This window comes from Boleophthalmus pectinirostris, unplaced genomic scaffold (assembly GCF_026225935.1).
Source record: "Boleophthalmus pectinirostris isolate CB_2022bp ecotype Guang Dong unplaced genomic scaffold, ASM2622593v1 HiC_scaffold_6, whole genome shotgun sequence".
Classification (NCBI taxonomy): domain Eukaryota; kingdom Metazoa; phylum Chordata; class Actinopteri; order Gobiiformes; family Gobiidae; genus Boleophthalmus; species Boleophthalmus pectinirostris.
Genome location: NW_026571447.1, coordinates 2,585,626 through 2,610,415, shown reverse-complemented (window position 1 = coordinate 2,610,415; position 24,790 = coordinate 2,585,626). Strand labels below are relative to the sequence as shown.

Genomic DNA, 24,790 nt, shown 5'->3' with positions numbered 1-24,790 from the left:
CCGCGTTATCTTTGACACCGCTCCCGCTCTTTAAACTCAGCTCAGACGAACCCTTAACCTCTGCCTGGGAGTCACTTGGGAGTCACTTGGGAGTCACTGTGGTCTCGGTGAACCGGTTTGGTGATGCCCGCCGCCGCCGCCGTCACCGGAAGCGGAGGAACGGAGGCGCAACACGAGAGCGCGCGGCGGATAACGGAGCGATGGGAGTGCGGGGCCTGAACGCACTGGTGCGGGCTCAGGACGTGCACCGGGACGAGCTGTTCGGCGCGGGACGGCTGGTGATTGACGGCTCCGGTCTGGTCTATCACCTTTACTTTACGTCAGGTGAGATACGCACGATGACGTTTTCAGAGCGTGACCGGGATTTCAAACTCCTAAAAAATGGGACACAGCGGAGTTAGGACAGTCAGAAGAAAGAAAATGAGGAAAAGAGAAACTAACATTATAATAATGAACAAAGAACAAAAGAAAAAGCTTCTCTCTCTCTCTCTCTCTCTCTCTCTCTCTCTCTCTCTCTCTCTCTCTCTCTCTCTCTCTCTCTCTCTCTCTCTCTCTCTCTCTCTCTCTCTCTCTCTCTCTCTTCTCCCCATCTCTCTCTCTCTCTCTCCCCTTCCTTTCTCTCCACTCTCTCTCTTCTTTCTCTGATCTCCCTCCTCCTCTCTCTTCCCCACCACTCTCTGCTCTCTCTCTCTTCTTCCTCTGACCTCTCTCCCCCTCCTCTCTCTCTCTCTCTCTCTCTTCTCTGACTCTCTCTCCCCTCTCTCTCTCTCTCTCTCTCTTCTTCCTCTGACCTTTCTCCCTCCTCTCTCTCCTCTCCCTCTCTCTGCTTCTCTCTGTCTTTTCCCTCTGACCTCTCACCCCCTCCTCTCTCTCTCTCTCTCTTCTCCTCTGACCTTTCTCCTCTCTCTCTCCTCTCCCTCCTCTCTCTCTGCTTCTCTCTGTCTTTTCCCTCTGACCTCTCACCCCCTCCTCTCTCTCTCTCTCTCTTCTTCCTCTGACCTTTCTCCTCCTCTCTCTCTCTCTCTCTCTCTCTCTTCTCTGTCTCCTCTGACCTCTCTCCCCCTCCTCTCTCTCTCTCTCTCTTCTTCCTCTGACCTTTCTCCCTCCTCTCTCTCCTCTCCCTCTCTCTGCTTCTCTCTGTCTTTTCCCTCTGACCTCTCACCCCCTCCTCTCTCTCTATCTCTCTCTCCCTCCTCCCTCGCTCTTCTTCCTTCTCTCTCTCTCCCCCTTTACTCTCTCCCCTCCCTCTACCCTCCTCTCTCTCTTTCTCCTTCCTCTGACCTCTCACCCCCTCCTCTCTCTCTATCTCTCTTTCTCTCTCCCTCCCTCTCTTCTTATCTCTCTTCTTCCTCTGACCTCCCCCCTCCTCTCTCTTCCCTCTCTCTCTCTTATTCCTCTGACCCCCCCTCTCTCCCCTCTTTCTCTCTCTTCTTCCTCTGATCTCTCTCCCCCTCCTCTCTTTCTCCCTTCCCTCTCCCTCTCTCAACCCCCTCCTCTCTCCTCTCTCTCTCTCTCTCTCTCTGCCCTTAATCTCCCTGCTCTTTCTCTCTCTCTCTTATTCCTCTGACCCCCCCCCCCTCTCTCTCTCTCTGCTTCTCTCTCTTGTGTGATTATTTGTCTTTTAGAAACAACATTTGGTCTTGTAACTGAAGCTCATTAAGCTGGGAAAGACCCTTCAATGTAAATGCTCCTGTTTGATTTTGCTTGCTAATCTTATCTGGAAGCAAGCTGATCAGGAAGTGATCACGGCCGGTGAATATGGATGCAAATCCGATCAAGCAGTTGGGTTTCAGACCTTTGTCTCTCCTATTGTTTGAACTCCACATGTGACATCGTGCCAATAGAAACACATCTGGCCACACCTCAGTAGGAGTCGTCACTTCTCACATTGAAATGTTTGTCCTCTGGTCATCTCAACCTGTATAAACTTGGTGCGTGTATCTGACGTCGAGGGGACATGCTGCTTGTTGTTCTGTCAGACTTATTTCTTGCAAGAAATAAACTCTGCATCTTTGCTTCAACATTCATCAGTCTTTTTCCACAACAAGTGTTCTGTCTGTGAGGATCTGCTGCTGATGTTCTTGTCTGTAACAGGTTCATGGTGCTAGAAGCTTTTCATTGGCACAAACTTTCGCATTCACGGCGTTAGTGACGAATGAATGAGACACAAGCGAGAAAATCAGGGAGTCGGGGGCGACGACAGAGAAGACAAACAAGTGAAGCAGCGAAATCAGAATTGAATATAAGCATTATATCGATATATATGATATGTCAGAATCCATATCAAGTTTAAAAAATATCTCGATATATTTAAAATATTGAGATATCGCCTAGGGTGTGGCAAGCACCCAAGGGTGCCTAAAGAAACAGTGTACCAAAACACCATAATTCAAAAAACAAAGACAATCAACATATAGTGTAATAATAATAATAATAATAATAATAATAATAATAATAAATATGATTCTATGATTTTTGTACTATTATTATTATTACACTATATGTTGATTGTCTTTGTTTTTTGAATTATGGTGTTTTGTTACACTGTTTCTTTAGGACCTGTCACCCTTGGGTGCTTGCCATACCCAATTTAAGATGGCCACCTGAGCTCTCATTTTGTTTGCGTGACGAAGGCCCAGTGCCGAAACGTTGGACAGTTTGTCCTAATAAATCTCACAGTTTGCAAGTAAGATGTAGTGTGGGATTTTTCTCCATGTTCTTGGGCCGCTCCCGCTCCTCCGACACCCCCGTCTCAAGTAACTGATGTGCGAAGTTCTCACTCTTTAAAATTCAGAGCGTAAAATCCACAGCAAAGATTCAAGACGCCGAGGCAAAAGTGTTGATCGTGTGTGAGCGAGGAGGGCAGAGGCTGTTTCCTATTGGCCGTTCTCATCTGTGGGCGGGGTTTACGCTTAAGAAATCAAAGAGACGAGGTTTTGATGAGGCGAATTCTGACCAAAGTAAGTCTGAGCAAAAGTACAACGTGATCAAAAGGAAAAAAAAAACTGTCTCTTGTCCCATCCACACATGATAATGCTCTTACATGATCATGAGTCCACGTCCCTGTGCTCTGGAGACTGTTAGGAGTGTTCGATCAAAATAACGACTGGAATCGAATGATTAAAAGCACAAAGAATTGATTCCCCTTCCAGTACAATTCTAATACAGAGCTCTGGGTCAAATCGCTGCCCCTGACGACCTACATCTACACAGGACTTAACATGATTAGTTGATTAATCGATAATTGATCGTTAAGAATTTCATCGATTACGTTCATTTTTAATCGCCAAACGTAAATGTATGTTGCTGTGCCTAGTGTAGTGTGACCAAACAGGTGTGTACATGTGTCTCTGCATCAGAAGGAGCGAGACACAAACAGTGGGTCAGTCTGCAACACGTCGAAGCACAAATGCGGATTTAACGATGACTTGTACAAGAAATTCCAGGCTTTCCATTCCAGTCGGGACAAGTGTGAGTCCATGTGCACAGTGTATAAAGCAGCACATATGTTTCAGTGTCCAGTGGGAAAAAGTTCACCAGGACACTGAAAAACATGAAAACGCTTTTCCAGGTGAGAGAAGCACAATGTGGATGACGAGGCCCCGCCCCCCTCCCCCCGTACGGTGTCCTGGTTTTGACAAACACAAATCTGGTCAGACTAACCTGTATTCACCTGAGTCATGTCCTTTAATCCAACAGAAGTTGAACCACATCAGCGACACAAGAGCTGATTTTTTTTCTTTGCTTAGTTTATGTAAATTAGCCATGTGGTTTTAAATTTTGTTTTTGTGAGAGTTGCGCAAATCTGCATTAAACACATGATCATGTCAAACGGTCTGATGTGGCTCTAGAGTGTTTATGTTTATATGTTGTAAAGTTGAATTTATTTATGCAGATTAGTAGTGCAGATAGTAATAATAATGATGATAATACTAATATAAAAACATTAATGATTAATCGATAATCATTAATTCTCCCGATGATCATTTAAGAAAATTTTATCGAATGCCCATCCCCGTGTGTGTGTGTGTGTGTGTGTGTGTGTGTATGTGTGTATGTGTGTGTGTGTGTGACAGAGGATCTTCTGTTGAGTAGAGCTTTATCTTCATGCGTCACAGTCGTGTCCTTGAGTCTGAGCAGCAGTGTTTTCTGTTGTGTGTGTGTGTGTGTGTGTGTGTGCACCTTACTGCTCTTCACCCGTATTAACTTAAGCATTTATATCAAGCAAAATGTGGAAAAGTACAGGGGAAATTACAGCTTAAATTGTAGGGTTTTTTTGTGTATTTTTTTTTCTTTTTCTTATGCCTCTGCACTGACACTTCTCTTCTACAATCACACTGTAATGATCCGGCTCTTTGTTCAGGTTTGGAGCAGAATCGCGGGGGCGAGTACGGTGCGTTCGTGGACCTGGTTGTGCATTTCTTTGGCGTTCTCTGGAGCTGCGACATCTCTCCGTTCGTGGTTTTCGACGGCTGCGCTGACTTTAAGGAGAAATGGGACCTGCAGAGGAAGAGGGCCATGAAGAAGGTGCGGAGAGCCCACAGCGCCGCCGAGAGGGGCCGCTCCATGCACGTCCTGCCCACCCTCATCTGGGAAGTGTTCAGACAGACACTGGACCGGCTGGGGGTCCCTTTGGCCCGCTGCTTCACCGAGGCCGATCGGCAGGTGCGCGCTCAGGGCGGGGTAAAGGGGAGCTGCGGGCACTTTTCTATCGGCAGAGGTGGTGGAGTAGCCAGAGATTGTACTCAAGTAAGAAGAACACCTCTTCAGGACACAACAGTCAACTGTGTGTTTGTGCTGAAGAGTTGTGTGAAGGCTTGTTGAAAGCTTCAAGAGCCTAGTTCAGAAAAAACAAAAAAACATTTGTTTTGCAGTTGTGCTTCAACAGACGTGGAGTTAAATGTGCATAGTCCAACAATGGATCACAGTAGAATCGTATGTTATAGAGATAAATACCAAAGTTTTTTGTTCAAACAGCTCTGCTGAGGCTGTAGCTCAGTGGTAGAACTTCTGACTTGTAATCAAAAGGTCTCCGGTTTGATTCAATGAGCCCTTGGCCTTGGCCCATTTTTGTATTTTTTTTCTTTCACAAAAGCGTAAAAAGACCAGAAAACAAGACCAGATTCCACCTGCAAAACCTTTTTTGATATTGTTTTTCAGTTTGCTCTGCCAGCATAGAAACTGGTGGGCTGTACTTTCTCAGAAAGGATTTTAACAAAAGTTAAAGTCCATCTGTGGCTCAGAAGAAAGTCCTGTCCATTGTAGATAAGCCCCAGTACACAGTGTGCACAGCATCAGCAGCAGACAGGGAGCCTCCTGTCCTGCTCCACACAGAGGCTCCTCCACCTGCCGTATGTGTGTACAGTGCATCCCTGTACCTGACGAGTGCTAGAGACTGGCCTGCAAATCTACAATGAAGAAGAAACATTTTCTATTTTGCTGCTGTCGAGTTTTGAATTTCCTTCACAGTCAACAGTGTTGATCTGTCTGATCTGTCTATCAGTGGACTGTGATATGCTACTATGTTGCTGGAGGAGGTTTGTCCTCCAATTTTCCTTTCTTTTTTTTTTTGCAGCTTGTCACAAAGCTGCTGGACAGAGTAGCTGAACAATCCAGGGCTCCTTTAAAAGCCCAAAGTCTACAGATTAACAGCCAGAAAATGACCAGAAATCGTCTTTAAGCGTTTTGAAGAAATGAGCTGTTTTGTAAAAACTGCCTCTCATGTGATGTGCCTGTTTTACATCCTCTTAAACTCACATCACTTTAAAATAATATTACTCAAGTACAATCACATAGTGGTCCGAGAAATTACTCAAGTATTTAGGAAAACTACTACTCAGTTAAATGTAACTTAAAGAGTAACATCTGATTTATAATATGACAAAACATCATATAAACATATAAAAATAATACACAAAATCATATTTGAAGTAGCGGTGCAAGAAGCCAAATGTTCATATCATTTCATCATTACTGTCTACTACCAAAAATGACTAGACTCAATCAATTTAAATCACAAAAAATGTATTTCCTTTCCAATACAATTCTAATACAGAGCTCTGGGTCAAATCACTGCCCCTGACGGTCTACATCTACAGAGGACTGACATCAGACGATCTGAACGCCTGTGTGTCCCTCAACCCAGACATAGAAAAAAAACAGTATGAATATGCAAATAATATGTTGAGCAGAGCAGGGAAAAAATGAGGCACTCAAAAAGTACAAAATAATTAAAAGCCTTTAATAGCACATGAAGTTAAAATACGCCAACGCGTTTCGGCCCTTCGGCTTCATCAGGGCAAACTCCAGATGGAGATCACAGTGCAGATTTAAAGTCATAGGTGTAGGTCACATGTTCACAGTGGGCTGGCCCACAGTCCCCTGGTGCATGATGGGACATGTAGACTGAACAGATTTTAATTACAGGCTATACAAGTTCAAATACAATAATACAAGACATAAATGGTACAAATCCCAACAACCAATACATAGAAAGATACATTATATGAAAATAGTATAAAATAGTATTAAAAACTTAAGATATATAGTGTAAGGATATTTATATAGTGTGATAATTCAAAAGTGCTTCAGCTATGACTGTAGTTTGCATAATATATTTAAGGGCTAGTCTTAAATAATTTCATGAAGACAGGGATATAGAGCAAGGATTGATTACACATTTAAAGCTTGTGGTTTTAAAGGAAAGGGGAGAAATCTAACTCTCCACTGAGTCCTGGAAACTGTGTAGCCTTGAGAGTGTAGATCCAGTAGGTCTCTCTCTGTAATAGTTTTTTCAGTCTGTCTCCTCCTCTTATTGTTTCTTTAATATGTTCAATTGCACAGATTTTCATTTTGTTCAGCCTATGTAGAAACGACCACATGGGCGTTTGAGTCTGTATACTACATAAGTGGTGTTACAATTAATGAATGTTCTAATATAAAAACGTTGACCTGAGTGAATGTCCATGAATGAGTTAGTCTGTAGTACATGTTCACAATAGGTACAGTTACCACATCTGTAGCAGCCTTAGTGTCCAACCATGTCTTTTGTTTGGATGGAGGGAGAGAACTGTTCACTCGTCTATCACTGAGCGTTGGGGCTTTTCTAAAGCTGATGTTGGGTCTCTGGGAGAGCGTCTCTTAGGATACTGTTACTTCTTAATATACTCCAGTTCTGATTATTTGATATATATATATATATATATATATATATATATATATATATATATATATATATATATATATATATATATATAGATATAGATATAGATATATAGATATATATATATATATATATATATTATTATTGATTATTTGTTTGATTCGGTTTGCTTCAGTGCCATATGCAGTTACAAAATACATTTGGTTAGTATGCACATTTTTCTTTGGTTTCTGAGTCAATAGTTCTTCTCTATTAAGACTTTTGGCTCGATTGTAGGCTAAAGACAAAGTACTGTCTGTGTAGCCTCTGTTTTTGAATCTACAGCTCATATCTTGAGCATTTTTTTCAAAGTTCGATTCAGTATCACAAATCCGCCGTAGTCTTTGAAACTGACCATAAGGGATATTCTGAAGTAACCATGGGGGGTGAAAGCTGTCTGCTTTTAAAATTGTATTTCGATCAGTTAAGAAAGCTTTGCAGAATATGTTGAGCAGGTTCACGCCTTGGATCCTTCTTCAAGCATCTCTGCATTTCTTCTCTGTGAACAGATGACAACCCCCACCAGACCATCTTTAAATCACCTCCAAGTCTGTTTGTGTAACACCAGCCCGGGATGTCTCCACAGCCTTGTCTCTGCAAATCAATGTCCTTAAAAGCACATGTTTCCCATTATGCAGGACACACAGTAGAACCTTTAAACATATATAACAGATTCAGTGTTTAAAAACTCAATGTGTAACTTCATTAAACAATATTCAACCAAATATTTAAATTCAGTGTTTGATATACACATGTGGTGCACTCAGGAAACTTCACCACTTGATACAGCCTTCACTACAGAAAGCTTTTGTCAGTTATAGACTTACTTACTACAGAGATATTGAAAAGATCCTTGCCGAAGAGCTCCAAACCGGACCGATACCAAAGAGAGTCAAACTGTGCCATATGGGTTTATTTTAACACCACAATAGTAAAAGCAGTGTATTAAAATAGGCTGTTATTTGAATAATGTCACTGAGCTTCAGTTTTGTTACATTCTCCCCTCCAGGCGGCAGCACTGGCTCACATGTGGCTCTGTCCCGTGCTCTCTGACGACACCGACTTCTTCATCTTCCCCCTGAGCGGAGGAATGCTGCCCACTACACACTTCAGGTACAACGCATCCTCTGCACCATCTCATCCTCTCCTCTGCATCCTTTAACCTTCTCCTCTGCTCCTCTGCTCCTCTATTCAAAAACATGAATGGATTTGTTCGTTTGAGAAGCGCTGCACTGGTCCATGTTCTCCTGGTCATAGATGTGCGTGAGGTTTATACACTCGGTTGCAGTGTTGGGAGTAACACGTTATAAAAGTAACAAGTGACAGTAATGCATTACTTTTTGCTGTAACGCAGTAATGTTCGGCATTACAGGGGAAAAAATTTGTAATATTTTACTCGGTACAAATGTGAGTAACGCGTGTTACAATCCTTTTTTACCTGGATTGAAGTGGTGGGTTTTTCTTCATAGAAATTCGCTAAAATCACAGCGATATCAGCAGTAGTGAAACGTCGGAGATGCCGTGGGAGAAAGGACGGATGCAGAACCACACTGTTTAGACCTGGTTTAGATCTGGGTCAGTTCTGGTTTAGACCTGGTTTATAGTCGTCCCTCGCTCTATCGCGTTTTCACCTTTCGTGGTCTCGCTATTTTGTGGATTTTTTTAGTGCACTTTTGCATGCCTTTTGTTTTTACAGTGTATGAACATGTATTGCGTTCCTCCCGCTGCGTCCTGATTGGCTGAGGGACTCCTGTCTCCTCTACAGTACAGTGCAGAATGTGTTCAGCTGCCAAATGTACATACATGTTGGATCTGTATCACTGTGATCCTGAAGTGCTGTATGTTTGTAAGTTCTCTCCCTGACAAAATCCACAACGTCGACAAAATGTCTGCACTGACAAAGGCTCCTGCACTCGCACCCAAAAGGCAGAGAACGATGTAACCATTGCACAAAAAGTTGGACTTCTGGACACGCTGAAGGAAGGGAGAAGTTACGCCCTGTAGCAGAGTCTTGTAACGGGTCGGGTATCTGCAAATAGTTACTGAAATCAGGACCATGAGCCCCCGCAGCAGGGTGTCTGTAAAGTGTGATCAGGCGACAGCCGCTCTTACCTCTGTGAGGTGTGGAGCAAAGACGCTCCTTTCTCCTGCGATCACCTTCGAGCCCGTCCCGACAGTGAGTCCTGTTTTAGTCTCGTTCAGTTCTGGTTCAGCTCTGCTTTAGTTCTGGTTTAGTCCTGGTTCAGTCCATATACGGCGCAGAAGTTCAGCATCTTCGTAGTTATTTTGGTGAGAGTAACTTAAAGTGCTGCAATAGTCATGTAATGCCTTACATTTTAAATCCAGTAATATTGTAATGTAATGAATTACTTTTAAAATTACTTTTAAATGACAGTAATAAGTCATAAATAACACATTACAGTTTTAAAGTCACTTGCCCAGCAGTGCTCAGTTGTGGTAGGATGTTTTTGAGCCTGTTTAAGGGCCTGTATTACACTGTTTGCTGATCTGTTCTAATGTCGTTTCCTCATCACAAACAGACCTGGAGTTGTGTTTTGTTTCATTCACATATTTAACGCACAAAACCTGCAGACTATTGAACCAGGATTACTCAAGCAAGTGTGACTGTAACAAAAGAACACCGTTTGCAGAGGTAACGATATTATAACATGGTTGAAGTTCACAAGAAGTTTTGTGCATAATGTAGGACAAGTTATGGTATGTAACTTTCTTGTCAAATAAATATACGAAAAATGTTTTTCCCATCACACTATATATATCCTTACACTATGTATCTTTTTATATGAGTTTTTTTTATACTATTTTATACTATTTTCATATAATGTATCTTTCTATGTATTGGTTGTTTGGATTTGCACCATTTATGTCTTGTATTATTGTATTTGAACTTGTATAGCCTGTAATTAAAATTTGTTAGGCCTACATGTCCCATCATGCACCAGGGGACTGTGGGCCAGCCCACTGTGAACATGTGACCTACACCTATGACTTTTAATCTGCACTGTGATCTCCATCTGGAGTTTGCCCTGATGAAGCCGAAGGGCCAAAACGCATTGGCGTATTTTAACTTTATCTGCCATGTGCTATTAAAGGCTTTTAATTATTTAGTACTTTTTGAGTGCCTCAGTTTTTTCCTGCGTTGGTCACTACACTGAAGAGCACCAAAAGAACAATTCTGCTAAATTTTTGCATATCCAAGTAGCACTCCTGCCCCCAAAGCCTTGCAATGTTTTTTTGTTATTGATGTTTTTATAACACTGAAAAACATAAAAAATCATGTCCTTACTGTGAGCGGACTTGTGTCTCTATTCTCCACAAACCTGACTCTTATTAGACCTGGAGGAGAGCTGCCTCCTGCTTGTTTCTAGAGATGCACTGATCCAGTGCTGATACTGGATTGACCGATACAGAAAAATGTGCAGGATCAGATATCAGCTTCTAAATAACAGTTCAGCCATTATCCTGGTTGAACTAAGAAAGTGATGTAATAAGACTTACTGGTCATAGTCCCATAATGTATGAATTTGTATTTATAGAAAGTTGTTCTGCAGTTACCTGAGGGAGAAAGAACAGCTCCAGAACACATTTGAATCAGGTTTGTCTTATTTTGTTTTTGAAATACAGACTATTTTCAGTCTCTGCACTTTTATCAGTAGATAGTGGGCATCAGCAGATACTCTTTTTACTGTCAAAATCCGTATTGGAACTGAAAAAGATCGGTGCATCTCTAGTTGTTTCCATGGAAATGTTTTTTCTTTGACTATAATGTTCCACAGTATGGCATTTAACATATTTATGTATGTACCCAAATACTTTTTTAACTCTTTATTTTTAAATGGAATCATTCACCTGCAGAAAGATCCATACTGTCACTTTAATGGTACAGAACATACCTTTCCCATTCATTTTCTCAGAGGTTTCACAGTTGACTGCAGGTGAACAGTTCACAGGGCTGAACATAATCCTAATGAAAAGGTGTAATAGATGCAGTGTGTGTTGTGTCCTGCAGGTGGCGTCAGGTGCTGCAGTGTGGTGCTAGGAGATACATTCCCTGTAAGAGGTACTTCTCCTCTTGGTTCTGTGAGGTGAACCAGATGAGCCCTCAGCTCCTGCCCGTCTTTGCAGTTTTAGCAGGAAACGACTACCTGAAGAAGCCGGTGTGGACTGGAGACTTGAGCTCTCTGCTCCAGTGGATCAGGTCAGAGCTCTGAGGACCACCTGTTTCTACAACTTATTATTGGGCCTGTTTGTAGAATTGTTAAGCATGGTTAAATTTTAATTAAAAAAAATATAAATTTTAAGTGGCTTCTGTGATTTGCAGTAGTTGGTGACATCACACAGAACTGCTGTGATCACAGCCTGGTGTTTCTGACCACAAACACCTGGAGTTTGAAGTGTTGAAAACTGTTAGATCAGTCACACTGTTCCTTATACTTCCAGACTTCCTTCATGTAGCGATTTTGAAAAAATAAAATAAAATCACTACCCACTATTGTGATGTGCAGACATGGACAAAATTGTTGGTACCCCTCTTATAATGAAAGAAAAATCACCAATGGTCACTGAAATAACCTGAAACCGAGTAAAGAAATACTAAACAAAAAAATTCCTGACAAATAACCAATGAAAATCAGACACTGTTTTTGATTTGTTGTTCAACAGAATTATAAAAAAAAATAAAATAAAAAAATAAACTGAAACTGAAAAAAACAACAACAAAAAAACAGCTAAATGGTTAAGAACAAAACACTGGACTGTTCTGGAGTGTTCTTCTGTGAGTCCAGATCTCAGTTCTGTTGTACATCTGTGAAATGAGCTGAGACATGCATCTGGAGAAGACATCCTTCAAACCAGAGACACTAGAACACTTTGCTCACGTGGAGTGGGTTAAAATACCAGTTGACCAGAGCAGAAGTGTCACTGACAGTTACAGAAATCGTTTGTGTGCAGAGTTTGCCTCAAAAGGTTGTGCAACTAAATATTAAGTTAACTAATTTTTGTCCAGGCCAGGTACATTATTATTATTCATTATTATTTTGTTTTTTCAAATGATTCTGTTGAACCACAGGTGAAAAGCAATGTTTGTGTTGGGCAATTTTCAGTACATTTTAATTTATCATTGCTTTTATCATATTTATTTCATTTATTTCAGTGACAACTCTTGATTTTTCTTTCATTGCCAGAGGAGTACCAACAGTTTTGTCCATGTCTGTATGGTAGCGACACAAAGCATGTGGCGCTTTGTTGTGATGATGTTTATGGTGACGTCAGCTCCCACTGGGCCCCGCAGTCTTCTATTATAATAAGGAGACTTGCTTCTTTTAGTTCGTAATTTTAGATTAAATGTCCAAATGACAACATAATGATCCACAGTTATAGAATATAACTATATAACAGACACAAGCACAACTGGCCTTCTTTAAAATGTGAATCTCACATCTGGTTCTTTGCACAGGAACCTGGCTGTGGTGGATCCTCAGGAGGTGTTGAAGGCAGCTCTGGAGGTGAGGAGGAAGCTTCAGTCGGAGGAGAAGCTGAGGAGTCTCATGGAAGTGTCCCGTCACTACGACCTCCCCCCCAGTCCTCTGAGTGCCTACTTCTGTGAGGGCACCACACCACCGCTGCCCCCGCAGGTCAGACACAGAATGACACTTCTCTACCTAAGGCTTTTGCATGAGGAGAGTTTTACTGTCAGAACTAGGGCTGCAACTATTGTTTGAGCAGTTGACTAGTCAGAGATACATGTTTCACTTAGTTGACTAGTCAAACGATTGTAGCAATTTTTATAATTCTTTACCAAATAAAATATTTTGACAGAAGGCTTCCACATAGAGAATATTTACAAACAGTGACAAAATCAGAAATTGTGCATTAGTTTTTGACATTTTTATGTAATGATGCTGTTGGGACTGTTTATAAGTGAAGACACCTTTACCAAAGTCTGCTGGCTACTATAGATTACCATTATTACTCCTGTAGCTTTACCCTGCACTGCCAGACCGTCAGCTAACAACATACACACAGAGATGTGCAGAGGCCCCAGATGAATGTTTGGACCAGGGGCTGAAATTCTTCATGCTGATTATAATTGTAGTTTCTGCCTATTCTGTGATAAAGTTGAAACAGTGGAGACTTGAGCACTGACAGTTTGAGCTCAGTAGAGAAGGGCTGTCCAAGCCATTTTCACTGTAGGCCACATTTTGAAACATTGTCAGATGGGAGGGCCACAGATCAGTGAAATAAAGAAATAGAGATGGGTGCTCCGCACAGCTTTGACAGAGGCATTGCATTTTATTTTGCATTTTAAGTCCCTGGTGTAAGAGAATTTAAGTAATTTATCCTTCACGTACATCTCTCAGTTTATCAGTGACTCACAGATAGTAACACAATCATCTTTTGTTGGGGTACCAGTATCTATATTGTGGCATATTTCTGTCTCACCGCTGTCTACTGGCCTTCACAGTCTCACCACACTTGCTTTATCAACCTCCTCCTTTGGAAGCAGAGTAAATGGGCTTGAACACGCAAAGATCATACTATGTTGACTTTTAAAATCATACTATGTTGACTTTGTAAGTCCCCTGGGCTGTATTCTTGATGATAAATAAACTTCTCCTGCTTAAGACGTCCAGTTGGTCTCCAGCCTTTTACTTCCACCCATTTGTGGATAAGCTGAAAACTTGTATAACACTTGGAACATTCATTTTAGATGTGTTTCACAAATGCAATGTGACTCTATTGAGGTAATAGTGGTAGTATTATTTAAACTCAGTAAAACATTCTGCTTATGACCAGTTGGGCCAGTTCAGCAGGAGGTCTGAGGGCCACATAGGGCCAGACCATAGCTTAGACACCTCTGCACTACAGGGAGACACCTTAAGTATGTCAGTTTTGCAAAATAATATTTGTAATTTTCAAATACTTTCTGCAGATGGTGGGCAAGGTCCCTGATTGGATGAGAGTCCCAGTGACTAACGCCCAGTTCAGCTCAGACTTCCTGGATGTGGTGACCTCACAGCGAGTGGGTCTGAGCGTGGTGGTGGACCATAAGGACAAACCCAGTGCTAACCTGGTCTCTCTGCCCCTGAGGAGGGTGATGTACGGGCTGCTGCTGGGGAGGGACAGACCCCTGACTGTGGAGGAACGTGACAGAGATGGACTGGACGTCCAATACAACAAGGTCCAACCAGAGGAGGTCCCATTCTGCATCAAGTCTCTAGAGCAGGTAATGCCCAGTCACACAGTGTACAGAGCCGGAGTTTTCAAATTAGGTGAATGTAAGTCTCCCCCGAGAGTAGGTAAAGATCGAGCTGGTTTAGACCTGGTTTAGTCCTGATTTTAGTCCTGGTTTAGATGTGGTTTTAGTCCTGGATTAGACCTGGTTTTAGTCCTGGTTTAGTCCTGGTTTTAGTCCTGGTTTAGTTCTGGTTTAGACCTGGATTAGATCTAGTTTTATTCCTGATTTTAGTCCTGGTTTAGTCCTGTTTATGTTTTAATTTAGTCCTGGTTTTTGTTCTGTTTTAGTACTGGTTTAGTCCTGGTTTTAGTTCAGTTTTAGTCCTGTTTTTAGTTCTGTTTTGGTCCTGGTTTTAGTTATGTTTTAGTTCTGTTTTGGTCCTGGTTTTAGTTATGTTTTAGTTCTGTTTTGGTCCTGGTTTTAGTCCTGTTTTTTGTTCTGCTTTAGTTCTGTTTTAGTCCTGTTTTTTTTGTTCTGTTTTATTTCTGTTTTGGTCCAGGTTTTATTTCTGTTTGAGTCCTGGTTTTAGTTCTGATTCCGGTTGTCAGAATGGTGCCATCATTTTATAGCTAATACACACACGCACACTTACCGATATCAATCCTGCTGCAGATGTGTACACATGTGGGCTGTTATTTTTTCTGTGCATGTCTGTTGCACCTCCCCAGTGGCTCTTTGGCGCCCCCCAGGGGAGGCGGGCCTCACCTATTGAACACCTCTGATATAGACTCTACACATAGACTGTGTTGATACTGCAGCTGATATCATCAACATTCTCTAGGGTGTGATGCTAACTTCAGGCATTGCTCCATCTAAAGCTCAGTTGCTCAAGTTAAACTTAAGTCTGAGTTTTGTTTTGACAGGTTCTTGCTAAAGTGTGCATTGTGTCACCATGGTAGAAAATAAATATTTTGCCATACATATACAAACATACCTACATACATACATACATACATACATACATACGTACATACATACATACATACATACATACATACATACATACATACATACATACATACATACATACTTACATACATACATACATACAAACATACCTACATACATACATACATACATACATACATACATACACACATACGTACATACATACACACACACATAGATTCATAAATACGTACATACATACATACACATACATACATACGTACATACACACATACGTACATACATACATACATACATACACATACATACATACATACATACATACATACGTACATACACACATACGTACATACATACATACATACATACATACATAAATACATACATACACATACATACGCATACATACATACATACATACATACGTACATACATACACACATACATACATACATACATACGTACATACATAAACACACATACATACATACATACATACATACATACATATACATACGCATACATACATACATACATACACACATATACATACACAACACATACATACATACATACATACATACATACATACATAAACACACATACGTACATACATACATACATACATACATACATACATACATACATACGTACATACATAAACACACATACATACATACATAGATACATACTACATACATACATATACATACACATACATACATAAACACACATACGTACATACGTACATACACACACACATATATACATACACACATACATACATACGTACATACATATGTCCATACATTCGTACATACTCAAGCGTGACTGCAAAATATCAGGACAGTATATTTACAGAATGCCTTCACCCATAAGGTTAGACTAGTAAGAAATGAACGCCAAAAATGGTGTTATATTCCCACACTGTAGTTGCCTTTGCAGTTGGCCTTGTCTGTGAACAGTGCAGACTATTAACTCTCCCTGTGAAAATAACGCTACAGTTTTCTGCTCCACAGAAAACAGAGGAGCAGCGGCGTCAGGTGCTACTGGACGCCCTGGGACTGGACCCACAGTTCCACACGTCACTGCCCTCTCACCTGTCTCACCTGACGCTCCCGATGGCCGCCACCTGCTATTGGCTAAAGAAGGCCACGCCCCCTCCGCACCTGTCACTGCTGAAGGCCCTGCTGATTGGCTGGTGCAAAGGTGGTGACCTCAGATCAAAAGCAGGTAAATAACTGATTTCTCTGAGTGGAGTGTGCCGTCCTCTCTGTGCGGCAGAGTGGTTACCCTGTCCCGTTTTCTCAGTAAGGAGGTTGTGGGTTAGACTCCTGATCTCTGTGTTACTGTATTGTTTTTTTTGTTGCAGCCGAGGACCCAGATTCGAGGCAGAGTTTGGACTTGGACTGGTGTCACTGGCTGAATGAATGGCAGTCATGTTTCAGAGAGAGTTTTCTCCTGAATCAGCTGCTCAGAGCGCCTCTCCCACAGCCGCCCATTGCACAGTAAATACAGTATATTCTTATCTGTTAATAGTGCTACTAAAGTCTAATCTGATTCCACCCAAAAGCAGAAAATTTTTAGACCCTCCACCAGGAAAGTATCGCTGCAAGTCATGTACACAGTGTCATTTTACTTAGAAATGTAAAACTTACACATTTCACACCCAATCAAAGGGAAGATTATGAAAATCTAAGGGACAGTTACATACTCCGCCAAAAATGTAGTTTACCTTTTAAAATGCCCCTGTAGACCATGTAGGAAAAACATCTAGAGCACTTAAGACTTAAATCTGAATCCAAACATAGGAGCAATATGGCTACGTTCAGACTGCAGGGCTTAACGCTCAATTCTGATTTTTTGTGAAATCCGATGTTTTTTCGAGGTCGTTCACATTTCCAGTTAAATGTGACTTGTATGTGATCTCCAGTGTGAACATTAAATGGCCCGAAAGTGTCCCGCATGTGCACTGGAGACACAACGACGTCAACCGCAGCGAGTGTGCTCTGTGTTTACGGAAGTTGTCCAAACATGGACGCAGCATTGAGCACCTGGAGATTTTAAAGTTCCTCTCGTACCGGAGCCAGAACATGAACAACTTACTTGTTTTAAGGAGGAGATTGAGAAGGAGAAGATCTGACGAGGTTTTTGTGCCGTGGTGTTTTTGTGGGGCAGCGGCAGGACACACGCTCCAGTTGAAAGTCGCTCCTCATTTCAGTTCTCTGCTGTGACTGGAACCACTTTCAAACTTTGTTCATTTTTACCTCCATAGACTTTTAAAAACTCCATCTAGAGTATTTTACAGGAACATTACACATAATTTTAACACTTTTATATCTTTAATCTGCAAATGTCTCACGTCTCTGTTCACTGTTTCATGTTATGGTTGATGTGTGAGTGTTTTTTGTTTGTGCTTCTGTTTCATCCTGCCTCTTGGCCACGTCGTCATTGCAAATGAGAAGGATCTTAATTGACTTACCTGGTAAAATATTGAATAAATATTAGAAATGGAGACCTAAGAAACCCAGTAGCTGCTCATTTTAAAGAAGCGCAGCTCTGTCTCCTCCCTTAAATATATTGGGACAGAACAGGTGAAGCCCCAAGAAGAAGAGGGGATATTAACAGGCTGCTCCTACAAAGAGAAAGTGCTGATATTTATTCCTTAAAAACTCTGCCCCCTAGTGGCTTGAATCAAGAATATAAAATTAAACACTTCTTATAATGTTATATTTATTTTTTATGTAATTTCCTTGCCCAGTGAGAACATATGACTGATGGACTTGGGTAATGGCTCATGTTACATGATGTACAGTGTATATTGTGTTATATATTGTGTTGTGTGGACATCTCCTCTGACTCACTTATGGATCAGTGAGCAGGAGGTTTATATGGGAGTGGCACACAGAGATGTTCTGACAATGTTCTGAAATGCTTGCGGTTCTTATGTTAGATTGTTTTCCCAAATGTTATTACTCCGAATTGAGAACAGACATAAATACTAGTATCTAGGCTGCGTTCACGTTCTAAAATTTGATGCTGTCATAGTTTCAGATCGAGGGTAGGGTCTATATAACTCTATGGGAGATTCAGTGTTTTTGAGGAAATCTCCAAACTTCTGATCCACAAATGTTAAACCTTCTCATTATTTGTTTGGGATCAGCTCCACAAACGTGTCATATTATTCTTATGGCTTAAAGTCGTTTCAGCTGACAACACTCACGTCTTTGGGGTTGAATAATGGCTCCACTTTCTGAAGCGATTGTGAAAAAAATCATTTGACTTTAGTTTATTTCTCCTGACAGAAAAGACGCTGAACTTTGTGCCAGTTTTTGCTTCATGTGGAGAGGAATTACAGAGATATAAACCAGGTCAACAAATCTGCAGTCACTTAGTTAAGTAACAGGACATTTCATCAGAGAATTCTGACCTGTCCTCTAGTTATTGTTTTGCTCTTAGGCCTTCTCACATGTAGGTAGATGTTTTGTAATTTCAAGTAATGTCTGTGGTGTTGCCCAATTTAATGTTTAATGTTTTTACTGGTTTAGTCCTGGTTCAGTCCTGGTTCAGTCCTGGTTAAGTCCTGGTTCAGTCCTCTGTTCAGTCCTGGTTCAGTCCTGGTTAAGTCCTGGTTTAGTCCTCGGTTCAGTCCTGGTTTAGTCCTGGTTTAGTCCTGGTTCAGTCCTCGGTTCAGTCCTGGTTTAGTCCTGGTTTAGACCTGGTTCAGTCCTCGGTTCAGTCCTCGGTTAGTCCTAGTTCAGTCCATATATGGCGCAAAAGTTCGGCATCTTTGCTCAGTTATTTTGGTGAGAATAAATTAAAATACTGCAGTAGTCTTGTAATGTTTTACATTTTAAATACAGTAATATTGCAATGTAACAAATGACTTTGAAATGACAGTAACAAGTCATAAATAACACATTACAGTTTTGAAGTCACCTGCCCAACAGTACTAGCTGATACACTGATTAGTATTGACTGTTCTACTTCAAATACATAAATGCATTTTCAGTCTTTCTTCTGTTGTGTGCAGGTTGTACAGTGGAACGCTGCTTCATGTTCTGCTTCACAAAATGAAGACAGGGCGACTGGAGAACTTTGTCCCTCCTGACTCGTGCAGTGGAGAAGATTACTGCGCTCTGCTCGCCATCGCACAGACGCACGCAGAAAAGACAGACAATGGACCTTCTGCGCCAGCACCTATTGCTCCTGGACTCACTTCTCCTGAGGACTTAAATAGACCTGCTTCATCTGGACCTGCTTCTCCTGGGGGATTCAGAAGTTTCAATGGATCCGCTTCTCCTGAGGGTTCAAAAAGATCAGCTTCATCTGGACCCGTTTCTCGTAGATCGTCTGCTCCTGGACACCTCAGTGGTCTCACTTCTTTTGAGGACTTGAACAGACCCGCTTCATTTGGACCTGCCTCTCGTGGGGGCCTCAGAGGTTTCAAAGGACCTACTTCTCCTGAGGACTTAAACAGACCTGCTTCATCTAGACCTGCTTCTCCTAGACCTTGTGCTCTTAGACCTATCGCTCTAGGACCTTCTGCTCCTAGACACCTCAATGGACTCATTTATTCTGAGGACTTAAATAGACCTGCTGCTCTTGGATCTGCTTCTCCTGGACACTTTAAGGGAACCTCTGCTCCTGGATGTTTGAATGGAGGGTTAGGGTTAGGTCCTCATAGACCCAGTGCTCCTGGAATCTTCAGAGGTTTCAGTGGAGCCACCTTTCCTAGAAATTTCAAAGGTCCTGCTTCTCCACGACACTTCAATGGACATTCTGCTCCTCGACAATTCTGTGGACCCACTGTTTCACCTTTTTTCTACAATGTTTCTGGAGTTTTCAGAACCTTCAATGGACCCTCTCCTCGTGGACACCTGAATGGACTCGATGCTATGGCAGGTGTTTCTGGAGATTCCAGGGCAATCAATGAACCCTTTGCTACTGGACCCTCTGCTCCTCAAGGTTTCAGAAGCTTCTATGGACCTGCTCCTCCTGCACACATCAGTGGAGCCCCTGTTCCAACAACTTTCTGTCACATTCGTAGAGGATTCGGTGGACCGGCTGCTCCTGGAAGTTTCAGAGGATTCAGTGGACCTTCTGCACATGGAGGGTACAATGGAGCTTCTTCTCCTGGAGACCAACCTCCAGTACCATCTCAGCCACAATGCGAACTCTCTGCAGGGTCACAGAAGAGGTCTCTGCCATGGGAACATTCTGAACTGCCAAAGAAGAAGAGGCTCACAGAAGTGGAATGAAGGTCTTTTATTTATGCTTAGGCCTGTCACAGTTAGTGTTACGATACTAAAATTTCAAACTCGATTTCAATACTAAGGAATAGACTCGATTCTCAATACAGATTCTGATACAACACTGCTAATAAAACACACTCTGTATTTAGACAATATACTGTGATTTTCAACATTAAATGGTAATACTTTCTTTTCTATTCCCATGTGACTTATATGTGTGTAATCCTCAGTGGTCCACGTAGGTTCCATAGTGTCCATGGGCGTATAGTCTCCAGCCACGTTTACATGATGTTTTTTAGTTCCGAATTAACTATTCTGAATTAAAATATTCTCCTTCGAGTTTACATGGAAATAATAATTCCAAATTGAGGTTTATATGGAAAAAACGTTAAATTGTCTTTATTAAATTCCTCTCAGTGTCTGGGGGTGAGGAAGGTTCTGATTGGACAGAGATACCAACGTATTGACGTCGACCGGAAGAAAACACACACTTCAGCTGCTACCGGCTTTTCTGTCATCTCGGTTTGTCGTTACTCCACGGACACAAACAAGATCCAATCTTTTTTCTTAATGGTTCCGATGATAATTGTGCAGCAGCTGGAGAATTCTCTCATCACGCCTTACATCTGTCAGCTGACACTGTTGGGCAAGTTACTTTGAAACTGTAATGCGTTATTTATGAATTATTACTGTCATTTCAGTAATTCGTTACATTATAATATTACTGCATTTAAAATGGAAAGCATTACATTACTATTACATTACTTTTAAGTTACTCTCACCAAAATAACTGTGCGAAGATGCTAAACTTTTGTGCCGTATAATGGACTGAACCAGGACTGAACCGAGTACTGAACCAGGACTAAATTAGGACGAAACCAAAACTGAACCAGAGCTGAACCAGGACTGAACCACATCTAAACCAGAACTGAACCAGGACTAAACCACGTCTAAACCAGGACCAAATCTGGACTAATCTGGGACTAGGACTTGGAATCTAAGACCACCCCTGAGAGAACCCCGAGTACGTGGAGCAGGGCGTCTACAAGGTGCGATCGAGCGTTGGCTGCGGTTCGCCCCGTGGAGCGTAGAGTTCTACTTCGGTCCTTTCACCCACAATTACCTGACGGTCTACGTGGGTGCGTCTCCAGCATTTCACCGCTGCTGATATCGCAGTCATTTTAGTGAATTTGTATGACCACTTAAATCCAGGTTAAAAATGCATTATAATGCACGTTATTCACATTTGTACCAAGTAAAATGTTACATTTTTTTTCCCTGTAATGCCGAACATTACTGCGTTACAGCAAAAAGAAATGCATTACAGTAATTCACAACTTTTATAACACGTTACTCCCAACACTGTCAGCTGAGGAGGAGAAGGGAAGAGTGTTGGAGAAGGGAGGAAGAAGACAAACTGAGTGTGAGGCTGCTCTACCTCAGCCTACTCCCGCATCCCGCTCACAAATCCAAAGAGACCTGGATCAAAGTCCGAAGCCAGGACTGGTGGAGCCCGATCGTCCGGATCATGTGAGAAGGACGACACAACAAGCATGAACTCAACCACCGACATTATTTTTAACAAGAATAAACGGTTACATGATCCAGGAATAAATTCATTCGGCTTTAAGGTCAGAATAAACCAGCCACTTACTTAATAATCTTTTTTATTAGGAATTAAGTGTTTACATGGTCTTTTTAAAGCAGAATCAATCTTTATTCAGAATTAAATAATTTTTATTCGGAATTTAAGCTCTAATGTAAACGTAGCATATGTGCTCTTATACTTGTTCTGATACAGCTCGAGATGATTTTATTTAGAAAAGGTTCTGTTCGATACTAAAACTAAAAGTAGATCCTCATTTGAGCAAGTACTGATACTAAAAAAGTCACATTCAGAGACAGGCAGAAATGAAGCTTTCCTGAATAGTTTTAGAATGATGTTGATCTGGATCAGAACAAGTAGAAGACACATAGACTAGTACACACACGGCAAGAAAATACTAGAATTTAATGTTGAAAATCACATTCTATTGTCTAAATCACATGTGGCGAGGCCAAGGCCCGCGGGCCACATCCGGCCCGTCAAGCCATTTTATGTGGCCCACAAGGGGTTAAAAGGTATAATTTATTATTATGTTGTGACTTTGTGCCACTACTACATCTCCCACAATGCACCACAGTTGTCTCCCGTGAAGTGACTGCATCTCGCCACTAGAGAGGCCGAGAAAACTCATCAAATCTCCCCAAAAATGTCCAAGAAAAGAAAAACTGACGCAGAAGGACAGTTATTTCATGAATGTTACTGAAGGAGTAATGTGAATGTTTTAACTTAAACCTTTAAATCAAATCCAATCTACTTTATTTCTACAGCACATTTCATAAACAAAACAGTTTCCCAAGTGCTGCACAGTACAGATAAAACATGTCCAATAGAAATATAAAGCTCTACTTAACTCTACTCGTCCTCATTAAGACAATAAAACTAGTCAAATCAATAAAAAGGTCAAAAACATAAAAATTTACAAAATGAATAAATATGAAATGAAAAATCAAATTGACTTTTACAGATTTGTAACATACCGATATTACAGTTGGGCCTGGTCAAGCAGAAGTCAACAAGTTCAAAAATTCAAGTTAATGCATCTGATATAAAAATGTATTGAACAGATACATATGTACTCTAGTTTATGAAACTGTTGACCTTTTTTCTGTACCATTTTTGGTTCTAAAGTTCCATCCGTTTTAAACAAACCATGTATGAAACATGGAACAAAAATAATTTCCCAAATTTCAAAGATCTGCAAATCATGTCAATAAATGGATGTATTTCATCATATCTTGTGTTATTCCATCTTTGAACTGTTGATGAAGGTACAGGATTTTTCAAAAAAAATGTATTTAAAATGATGATAATTAATAATAATAATTGCTTGGAAGGACTGACATATTTTACAGAAATAGTTTCCTTTCATTTTGAAGTAATATTAAAGTATTCGGAAGAAAAAAGCGACAAATTATCTAAAATCATGCACCGTCTACTTGCTTGGACATTTTTCCCTCCGTTACCATGACCTTTCTTAATAAAAAATCTCATGAGTCAAAAAGTAAGAGGTTTTTCAACCTAATCTTGTACCATATGGTAGAAAACTATATGAAGCAAATATTCAAACCAGTTTGTTAAGGATATGGAAGTGAGAACCAAGAGTTATCACTGTTTGGATTTATTGCCCAAAAAGTGCTGCATATTTCATTCCCTCCGTTACCAACATGAGTTTTTTAAATTTTTTGTCAACAACTTGAAAGAATATCACAGGTTTAACTTGACCCTGTTGGAGTGTAACTCTTTCCTACATTCTGATACTTTACTTATTTCAATAGTCCCTCTAGTTTCTGAAAAAGAGACATTTGAATGTCAAAAATCTGACCCTGTTTCCCTCCGTTACCACTTGACCAGACCCAGTTACAGTTGCAGTCTTAAATTTACAACGGACCCTTTGACGACAAACATGATCCAAATGTGGCCCTTGGTGAAAATGAGTTTGACACCCCTGGTCTAAATGTTATTATTATTGCGGTATCACAAGTCTGTCCCTTAGTACCAAAATTTGATATATTTCATTATTTAGAATACTTTTTGTGATTAATGCTGCTTTAGGATTATTGTGTTCAACATTATAATTTCTTGGACTTCAAGTTGTGTTACTGTGACAGCCCTTTTTCTATGCTTTTATTTTATTTTATTTTTGGTGTCAGGGTTTGGGGGTATCACCATTAAAACAACAACACATGACCATGTTTTGAATGGCACTGTGGACTGCTAAAGAGAATGGCTTTGTGTGTTAGGTTCTTATGACATATTTATATGAAACTGAGCTTTGTACTTTTAGCCATGTTATAATGGTTGTCCGTCATTATCTATGTTGTTGTATTTGTTTATAGTTGTATTGATCATCCATTGATTCATCTATGTTGGAGAATTCCTGTATTGTCCAGCATTTCAGAATTGAGCGCTCAAAAAAATCCACTTCTCTGTACATACTTGTGATTAATTATAAATTTCAGACTCAGGGTCATACATGAGGCTTTTAGAAATGTCTCATAACTTTTTATTGTACTTTTTATTACCTTTTTTGTGTGTATTTGTGTGTGTGTATGTTTACTGAA

The 24,790-nt window shown here is 40.8% G+C and overlaps 1 protein-coding gene across 4 annotated transcripts; it reads left to right on the top strand.

The window, feature by feature from the left end:
- On the top strand, window positions 1–24,790 carry LOC129411735 (protein asteroid homolog 1-like). Of its 4 annotated transcripts, none has more exons than XM_055163421.1 (9): window positions 1–324; window positions 4,364–4,665; window positions 8,211–8,314; window positions 11,232–11,420; window positions 12,678–12,855; window positions 14,154–14,447; window positions 16,388–16,601; window positions 16,741–16,876; window positions 19,402–24,790. In XM_055163421.1, the coding sequence occupies exons 1-9, from the start codon at window positions 201–203 to the stop codon at window positions 20,627–20,629; spliced, it is 2,769 nt and encodes a 922-aa protein (XP_055019396.1). In that variant the 5' UTR covers window positions 1–200; the 3' UTR covers window positions 20,630–24,790. The 4 variants fall into 4 exon arrangements, with proteins under 4 accessions (XP_055019396.1, XP_055019395.1, XP_055019398.1 ...); XM_055163420.1 differs by having other exon boundaries at window positions 4,364–4,749; XM_055163423.1 differs by lacking the exon at window positions 4,364–4,665 and having other exon boundaries at window positions 189–324.